We start from the raw sequence: 9,593 nt of genomic DNA on the forward strand, positions 1-9,593 counted from the left end.
TGGATCACTGCAATGTCAACAACATGCTTGTAGCAATAAGTGAATGTGCCCATGAAGCCAGTAGCTTTGCTCGTTGTCAGTGTTTATATTGTGTTCTTGATACATGCCTCTTTATTGTGCCACTATTGGCCAGAATCATTTCGAGTCAAGTACTGAAGGACATGAAAATACTGGTATAGTGCTACCCCCTAGCACTATACCAGTGATGACTTGGATTCTATGAAATCTACATGGTTCGGCGGGTAATGGTGCCAAACACTACCTCCTTTTTTGATGAGTAAGGAAAGTTTGGAAGTTGCATACTGAATTTATAATTATTTGACAATTGTAATTATTTCTTCTTCTTTTTCATTGTAAAATCCTAATAGACATGCATTTCATGGTCTAAGTTGACAGAGTAAGAGCATTTGAACAGTGAATGTAAGAGCATTTTAGTGGTGAATGTAAGATTGTTTCAGTAGTATGCATGAGGGTGACTCAATAACTAATGTGAATAAAAGAGTTTTCCAGTAGTTTGTAAGAACATTTCAATAGTAAATCTGAGAGTGTCTCAGTGGTGAGTGTAAGAGTGTAAGAGTGTCTCAGTATTATGTCCTGGCGTGTGTGTGTGTGCGCACACACAGGTTGTACAAAGTCTATATTCTGATGCATGCAGTTCTAGGGCCTGGATCGCCGCTGCGTCCTAAACAGAGCTGGGTTATATAGATTTATAGGTATATTTGGTTTATTGGCCGTCCACATCATTAATTTATTTTGTTGTATATTTTTATTGAATCACGTGACAGTGAGCATACAGCTATGGGACATTTTGGAGAACAATTTTTGATACAGAAAGAGGGGGGGAAATGAGACAGAGACACAGAAACAAAGAGATGTTGGGAACTACGGGATGTGCTACACTTGGATAAAGTGTCTAGATGAGAGGACGGTGACCTTGGCTATTGGCTTGTACAGTCAGGTTGTTTATAACGGCGTTATTGGAGATAAATACATGTGTGCACAGTTGTCCACATCATAAATATTCTTTTCTGAGAATGTTTGAAATGTATGTATTGCCTTGGTCTTGTCTTATCTGGTCTAGTCTGGTCTTGTCTGGTCCTGTCTTTGTATGTAATTGAATTAGTTAGAGGCACAGAATCATATGGATCAACACACAGTCACACACAGAGTTTAATGGAGCATGTGGATTTTAATTGAAAATGGTTTTGACAACATTCCCACTACAAACTCTTAGTACATCTCACAACACATCTCAAGGCTGTGGACTGGCTGCTTGTTCTAAAAGTAAGAGTAAGCTTTTTCTCCATTAAATATCAATATGAGATATATCAAATAGCGCTGTTTGAGGATGACTCATGGGCCATATTTCCTCCTATATGTCAACTGCTTCTCTCTTTGTCGTAGACTCATTCTTTATATATCTTATGTCCTGCATTTGTCAGGCTCTACGTAGACATAAGTAGCTTCTGTATATATGTTGATCTTTTGCTGAAATGTACAGTATGATACTATAATACTGCTACATAACAGTGGGCTTTTCTGTTCTTTCACTTATCTTGGCTCACTCAGCTTTCTGTTTGTCTGCCCTTCGGCCTCAGTGGGAGAGCTGAAGTCTCACTCCAAGAAGAGCTAAAAATTTGACGAGACCATGATTGAAAATTTAATGTAGCTGCCAGAGTCACTAATCGTGCCAACGCTTAACACACCGACAGACCATGCCTCCTTATCACAGGGCTTTTAAAAACACATTTGCTTTCTACACACTCTTTTTTATATAAAAGATCTTGTGTGTCTCAACATCAAAGTCTCAACATTTTGGCACAGAATGTCTTCACACTAATTTCTTCTTGGCAATGTTATTTTGTGCACTGTTGATGTGTGCATGCTGGACTTTTATTGTGGTATATTGAGTATGGAACAGAAAGAGCTCTAATTGTTATGATCAGGGGGCTTTTTTGACAGGATGTAAACAAGAAAAGAGTAAATGAGCTCAGACTGCTAGAGGCTCCACACCTAACAGTTGTGCCACTTCGAAATTAGCGATCTGCCAGCGATCAGCTCACGGACTAATTAAGTGAAGTTGGATAATTTCCCACGGCACACCTGATGATCTGGGTTAACATGAGTGCTGACATAAAAAAAACGGCACGCCACATTCTTTCCTGGTAATTCGCAGTTCTTCCACGTCCAGTGTAGCCACCTTAATCACGATTTCGGCGGTGCAACACTTCAGGGTGCTTCCAGTGTGGCCTTGGGGTTACACTCAGGGAAAACAACAACTCTGACTAATGGCTGGGCTTCCACACCAAATATAAACAAAGATTAAGCCTTAATATTATTATACAAGAGCCATTTTTGTCGATTTTAGCCAAAGAAAAATCTGTTTGTAGCCGCAAAACATATTTGAGCCTTTCAATGAAGGCAACTCATCCTATTAAGTCTGAATTAGCCTGTCAACATTACCAAGACGTGTAAATGAGCCTTCAATAAAACATTTTTTATGCAATACTCTGCACTGAGCTACATGGTATTTTCCCTTTCTAACCAATAATACCGTGTTTTGTTGTACTTATCAATTTATAGAACTATATTAAAGAAAAACATGGCTAGAGCAAACATTGTTAATTTGTTATGCTCTGTAGTGATCATGTTATTGTAATGTCGGACACAGACACCAGAACAGGAATCAGGTGGAACACTGGTATTTAATGAAAACAAACCAGGATGAAGCTGGAGACACGGAGGCTGGGCGCTGCTGCCAGAGACGCTGAGCAGAACACTGACAAGCGAAATTGAGTGGATCCCGAAAACAGAATCCTGGAGAGCAGGAACAACAAAAAGGTGCACTCACCAAAACAAAACAGCGAAGCAAGCATTATTATTCCTCTCCTCCATTATTATTTGGAGGGGATGCTATTACCAACAAAAATAGAATACTTAGGAACTGCTGAAGTTCAATGCCTCACAAATGATTCTGCATTATGTCATTTGTTAAGTTTGTGTACACATTTTTTTCAGGGATTATGAATTCTCTTTTCATATTGCTATCTGATGAAGTCTGGGCTAAGCTCTGTGTTATTTGTATTTCAGTGAGTGAGTGGTCCAATATAACTACTGTGGAACGATCATGGCCGGAGACAGAGAAGTGGCTGCTGGTGGTTGTTTTGGGACTAGAAATGGTGATGGGAGTTGTGGGAAACTGTCTTGTTCTGCTGGTTAAAGTCATGGTAAGCGTCTGTCTGTCTGTCTGTCTGTCTGTCTGTCTGTCTGTCTGTTTGTGTGTTTGTATGTGTCATTTAAATACTGATTCATCTATTGAAATATAGGGGTTTTATTTTATTTGTCTCAATATCAAGTGAAAGTAAAAGGACGCACCGAGTGTAAACAGGGTCTCCCTCTCCCTCTTTTCTCTCTCTTTTCTAGTGCAGGGGACAGTTCTCCTGTCGTTATTGGCTTCCCTTCATCAGTCTCACACTGTCCGATTTAGGTACCACAGTACATGTATCTATGCAGCAGTGCAAATAGTTTATGTGATTGACTGACATATACCTCTTCAGTGTATTGTACTCTTCATCACAGTGTGCAATATCAGTATACTTAATGATGAACCATTGTTTTTTAAGGATGTTCCCTCCTCATCATCTCTGGCTCCATGTTGGCCATGCTGACAGGTGGTCAAAGGTCACCATGGTGTGAGATTGTCAGCCTGTTGAAGTTTGCCTTCATCAGCTCCTCAATTGGAAGCATTGGTAACACACAGACCAATACAATACCTATTCACTGTATATAAATTGCAGCAGTGTCCACCATAACGTTCTTGTTTCTTTTGGAGCCCTCCTCTGTGTGCAGTGGCTGGTCGGAGTGACCTTTATTGGAAGGGCTCTCTTTACTGTCATGGTGACGGCTTGCTTGGCCTCCTGGGTGACAGGGGTGGTGTTTGGGAGCATACCTATTGTCTACAACTGGATCAGGTCATTCTGATTTCAAGTTTTAAACGTTTTAAACAAGTTAAAATGAATAAAACTGAAAAAAAATCCCAAGATTTTACAATTCTCAATCATTGCCTCTGTTTTATTCTAGCCCAACTTATCTCTTTCCATCCCTCCTTTCTAATAAAGGTATGACCCCGCAGAGATGCTATGTGCTGTCTTCTGGGAGAACAGCTATTCAGATATGTTGGTCTACATTCTGTGTGCATTCTCCATCTGTATCTTCATCCCCTTTCTCGTCATCATCCTCTGCTTGTTACTAACTACTACAGGCATCCGCTGGCACTGCACAAGGTAAACCACCTTAAATAATATCCAATCACCTACGACAAACTTCTGTGGCATCTAAAAAGGAGGCTCCATGTGTACGAACAAATACTCTATTATTATATATCCTTATTATTATACTACATACATGATGCACAAGTTCCTATCCTTAACACCACTAGCCTTTCACTCACAATGTTATTTCATCTGAGAAATATAGTAAGAAACAGCATTAGCTAAAATAAAGCTTCCTCCATGTTGTTACTCAACATTGTCAGATAAGTCTAGATTCTATGAATAAATGCTTATGTGACAGTACCTTAGCTCCAGGGTGATATAAGGAGTAAAACTGTTTAAGTCTCTCCCAGCCATTGTGTGTAAAGGGAAAACCAGATGGCAGCGGCTGAAATAAGCAGGACATGAAGATGTAAGGCCAGATGCAGAAACACTCTAATGTGTTTAATAACTTAGTAAGAACCAAGGCTGGAAACTCATCAGAGATAGATTTTCACAATAGATTTCCACAAGTACAACATAATTAGAAAAGACCAAGGCCCATTGTAACAGCCTGCATACAAAGCTCTCTCCCCACCGGCCTTTGGGAAATCAGACCACAGCGCCCTTCTTCCTCCTATCACAAAAAACAGGCTTCTTCAAGAGGCTCCAATAATGACAGAGGTCAAGTGCTTGATGGTCCAAACAGAAGCCATGCTACAGGATGCACTCGGTGATGTCGACTGGGACATGTTGATGTAACATAGTACATTCTGTGTGTATGCTTCCAAGGCCGGATATTCTGGTCGACTACTATAAACAACATTGAGTTGCATCGATGTTGCTTAAATCAAAGGGCTTCCATCAGGCGACATGTGCTGCTACAAGGTGGACTCTTACAATCTAAGGCAGGTTGTGGAGAAAGTGGAGTCAGACTAATAAAAAAAATCTCTATTCAGTTCAAATACCCACTTTCACAACCAGAAGTACAATTAAAAAGAAAAAAGCATATGAGCACAGTGTATGAAATGGTTAACACTGTTGTATCCCAAAGTTATGATTGACAATACTCATGACAAGCACCAGATTAGCAGAGTTATCTGACTGAAAGAGGGGTGTGGGTTTAGGAATTAACAGGTCAAATAGTGAAGATACAAGTGTGATGGCTGCAATGAAGACAAGTTTACACATGGGTATTTTATTTTCTTCAGTAATCAATCTGTGACAGATCAGGCCATCGCAGTTCACTGGTTGGGCACCCGTGCACTCTGATGTGCTTACATCTGTAACATCTCTTTTCTCACTCGCTCAGTGATGATGAAGAGGACGAGGATCTGTCATCTGTCACTCCACTTTTGGTGGCCTTCTACATCCTCTGCTACACTCCCTTTGCTGTGTCTGAGGTGACACACGCACGCACGCACGCACGCACGCACGCACGCACGCACGCACACTATATTCATACTCTATTCATACTTGAGACAAACAACACAAGCCCAGTTGCATTTGCAAAGATTTGCAAACACAATACATACTATTATTACTAAAAACTATTACACAGTTATGCAATGTCTTCTGGTCTGTTTTTTCACTCACCAGCTGATCCTCCTCGGCAGGGTGGACCTGTCACCAGCTCCTGACTGGCTAAGAACATTGTCATCAGTAATGTCATATCTGGATTGTGGTCTCAACCCCCTCATCTACTGCTCCCATCTGGACTTCAGGGAGGCAGGCCTGGCGCTGCTGTGGACCAATAAGAAGGTGCAATCAGAGCCCATCCTCACTGGTGTCACTAAAGTGGACCTTTAATAAAGTGATGTTTCCTTATGTTGAGTTCCATTCAAAGTTTGAAGTTGAAATTTCCCAATTGAAGATTTTGTCTTCAGGCACGCTAGCATTCCACAGCCACAGTATGCCAAATATAAACAAGATGGTTGTGAATGAATGTGAGATGTTTATCTTATGTGCCAAGCGTATGAATAACAATGTGAGTTGTTTTAAATTGCACAACCACAATTACAATGAAACAGTGAAGGAAATTGACTGAGATCATTACAATTTTGATTTAGGAATTTAGCTTGTTGCACACATTACCTTGTACATCTACATATTTAGATATATTATTTATTAAAGTTATCTTTTCATTTGAAACCAGTGTCATGTTCTCATTTTGGACTCCATGGTTGTTGCCACGTTGACTGACACTGTTTCTCAGTGAAGTCATGGTAGATGGATTCAGTCAGACCTTCTCAGTACGAACTCAGAGTTTGATTGATCTCATCAAGGTAAAAATACACTCGTTCTTCAATAAATGAACATGACATTTTTGCATTTACATGGCAGCTCCCCCAAGTTGGTGGTGATGAGTTTGTACAATTATTTCATATTGTGGCGTTATTGAGTTATGGCTGAGAGAATGATATGATGGCATGTGAAAACTTAAATTCCCGACTGGGCAGAAAGCTGATCTCATATCAGAGTATGTACACTATAATAGAATAATAACACTAATATAAAATAATAACACTAATATATATGGATATATATATGGATAGGACTTTGAACAATAGTTGACGTGTTTGCAGTTTTTACTTTATAATCTACCGTATATTTTGCACTTTTATATCTAAATATTTAAATATATAGATATAGATATATATATATATATCCTTCCGTAACCTTCAGTTGTCAGTGATTGATTTTGTTGAGGCAAAATCATCAACAACATTATCATCAGACACTGCACCAGCAGGGACCAGAGAGGAGAGGAGGGGAGGAGGGGAGGAGGGGAGGGGAGGGGAGGAGAGAGGCGTTACGAGTATCTGCCCGGCCATTCTCGCAACCTGGTCAGATGCGGATGCAGCGGTGGGAGTGCTTGCGCTGTCACCTAGAGACAGAATGAAACGGGGTCAACCCAGTTGGATTTTAATTTGGCTTTATTTTGAAAAGTTTTTTCTATTTATTAAGTATTTTATTTAATAAGGAGTGAGGAGTATTGCGTGAAGAGCGATATATGCTAACATGTGGCTCCCCCTAGCGGTAGTGGCCCGAAACAACCAGATAGACCTGTAATGACAATCTTGTACCCTCACTGTGTATAATTTTGTATTACTCTGTATCAGTATGTATTTGTATGCTTATACAATGTGTATCTTATGCTGGCCTTTGTTCTCCTGTCGAGCAGAAAACCGGTCGTATCTGGTTTTGGTGTCTGGTTTTGGGTCACAAGGTCTTAAGGTCATAAAGTCACAATTTGCCCAGTAACAGTGTTCTTTTGACCTTATATTGACATATAGGTTGTGGGCTTGACTGATATACGTTTTTCTCCTTTTGGGCCAGAGAGAGCTAGGTGGGCATCCTGTGCAGTTATTTTATTTTTGAAGTTGTAGTATTCTGTGTGAGGGAGGCTGCCTAGAGTTCTGTCGCTTGGTTTGTAAATTCAGGATTACAAAAATTTCATCAAAATGATAAGAAACTGGATTAGATGGAACTGAACAGAGTGAGAGAGATGAGAGGTTTTTGTGTGTGTATGAATGTGAAGTGAGTAGTGAAGAGTTAAAGCATAAATTAGAGCGTAACAAGAGTTCCAGCATGAATCTTCGACTAACGATCACTGTGGGATCTCCAACCTGGACTCCTGCCTTCTAGCCATTAAAGGTTGGATGACACAATTTAATGTCAATAAAACTGAAATTTTGATCTTAGGGCAAAACAAGTAGAGATTGACACTTCAAAACCTTTTAGTTAACTTTAACAACGGTTCCATTCGCGGCTGCGCAATGGCAAATAATCTGGGTGTGATTCAGTTGTGATTCTTGATCATACGAAACTGAAGTGAGGGGGGCGCAAACTTTCTTGTGTGTCATTACAGCTGTGTGAACATGTATACATTGTGTATAGCATGTATGTAAGTGTATAGCATGAAATGTAAAGCATGTATTTGAAAGAAGAATTTCTCAGCCTGCTGAGACAATAAAGGCGTTCTTTCTTTGCTTTTTTCAATGTCTGAAGCATGCATCTTGTCCTAGCAACAACATTTCTGCAATAAAGTTGGAAATGAGCCACAGAAATAATGGGAATCGGGCAGGGGCAGGCCTCCACAACGGAAACGGTCCTCCTCTGTAGGATATTCGCACCATTTAGACTCAGACACTGATAAGGATGCTCATAGGATTATTGAGTTATTCAGGCTATCTATTGCCATTGAGCGCCAGAAGGCTCAGTGTAAAAAGACCTAGCAAAATATCATTATGGACAGATACTTTGCTGATGCATTCAGGCACTGTGTATAGGCCATTTGTGGACTGGGTAGACTTTGCGCATGTGCAGTATCAGAGTTACATGGTTATCTCACAAATATACTTACTGAGTAGTCAAGATGTTCAACACATGAAGTGTAGAGAAAGGTGGTCACTGTTTCCAGCAGATATGCCAATGGTATGTGACTGACAGTAGCTAAACTTGCTGTGGTTGTTGTCATAGCCCTTTATGTAATTTGTGGATGCATAACCGCAATATCAGATTTCATTCTTAATGTTATGTGTCTTCCTGAGCCTTTTGTGATTGTGCCAATCCTCATTGTGACTCTGGATGTCACAATTTAAAGATGCAAAGTTATCCATGTCTGTTTTAGTGGAACATGGGTTATGAGAATTAGTCCTTTATCAAACACTGCACTCATTATTTGGTTATTTTCCTTACTTTTTCATGTACTGTGTATGAATTTAAGAGGTAAATGAAGAATGAGGAATGTAATGAAGATTGTGGGGTCAACTTTAGGTTTGGATTTACAACTGTGTTTTGGCTCCTCTGTAATGCATGTGTGTGTGTGTGTGCAAGAGGGGCACACAAGACAAATTTCAGATTGACGTGTTCGCATGTGATTTGACCCAATAAAGTTTCTTCTTCTTCTTCTCCTGCTGTGTGTTATTCTGTTCATATTTCTTTACAACCTTTTCCAAGGCTCCTCAAGGGGCTGATAACACTCTTCACCATTTGGGGGTCTGTTAATCTATTAACTTGTGACCAAACGTCGGGAGAGCATAATCTGGTTCTCAAAGTTGATTCTATTCTTCTAGGATATGGATTCCTTTCCATATCTTTTCTGTCATGTGAGTGCAAATTGTATCATATTGTTTCTATGTGAGATATGTGCAATTTCAGAGAAACTGGTCAATTATCTCAGACACAGTCAGTAGAATTTAGGTAACTGCAACTGTAACTATAATGTCAACTATCAGCTCATAATGGTAAACTATTCACCATTCATCTAACTTCTATTGTGCCATGCCTCTCTGCATAGCTTATAAGCCATTCTTAGCCATTCTAATTAATTAATGGAGT

At 39.9% G+C, this 9,593-nt stretch overlaps 1 protein-coding gene across 2 annotated transcripts; it reads left to right on the forward strand.

Annotated features, from left to right (window-relative positions):
* Positions 1-200: 200 nt before the first annotated feature.
* On the forward strand, positions 201-6,333 carry LOC142996988 (uncharacterized). 2 transcript variants are annotated; one of them, XM_076148131.1, is made up of 8 exons: positions 201-277; positions 3,091-3,227; positions 3,424-3,487; positions 3,624-3,749; positions 3,833-3,971; positions 4,119-4,283; positions 5,563-5,653; positions 5,850-6,333. In XM_076148131.1, the coding sequence occupies exons 1-8, from the start codon at positions 274-276 to the stop codon at positions 6,057-6,059; spliced, it is 936 nt and encodes a 311-aa protein (XP_076004246.1). In that variant the 5' UTR covers positions 201-273; the 3' UTR covers positions 6,060-6,333. The 2 variants fall into 2 exon arrangements, with proteins under 2 accessions (XP_076004246.1, XP_076004247.1); XM_076148132.1 differs by having other exon boundaries at positions 5,867-6,024.
* Positions 6,334-9,593: the final 3,260 nt, after the last annotated feature.

Source organism: Genypterus blacodes, unplaced genomic scaffold (assembly GCF_046128005.1).
Source record: "Genypterus blacodes isolate CSIRO-AG114 ecotype Tasmania unplaced genomic scaffold, CSIRO-AGI_Gbla_v1 ptg000039l_1, whole genome shotgun sequence".
NCBI classification, from domain to species: Eukaryota; Metazoa; Chordata; class Actinopteri; order Ophidiiformes; family Ophidiidae; genus Genypterus; species Genypterus blacodes.

What these genes read in the sequence shown, in the direction of transcription:
- LOC142996988 (XM_076148131.1), top strand. An exon ending in TCTCACACTGTCCGATTTAG is followed by an intron (nt 3,488 to 3,623) that starts GTACCACAGTAC and finishes TTGTTTTTTAAG; the next exon opens with GATGTTCCCTCCTCATCATC. An exon ending in ATTGTCTACAACTGGATCAG is followed by an intron (nt 3,972 to 4,118) that starts GTCATTCTGATT and finishes TTTCTAATAAAG; the next exon opens with GTATGACCCCGCAGAGATGC.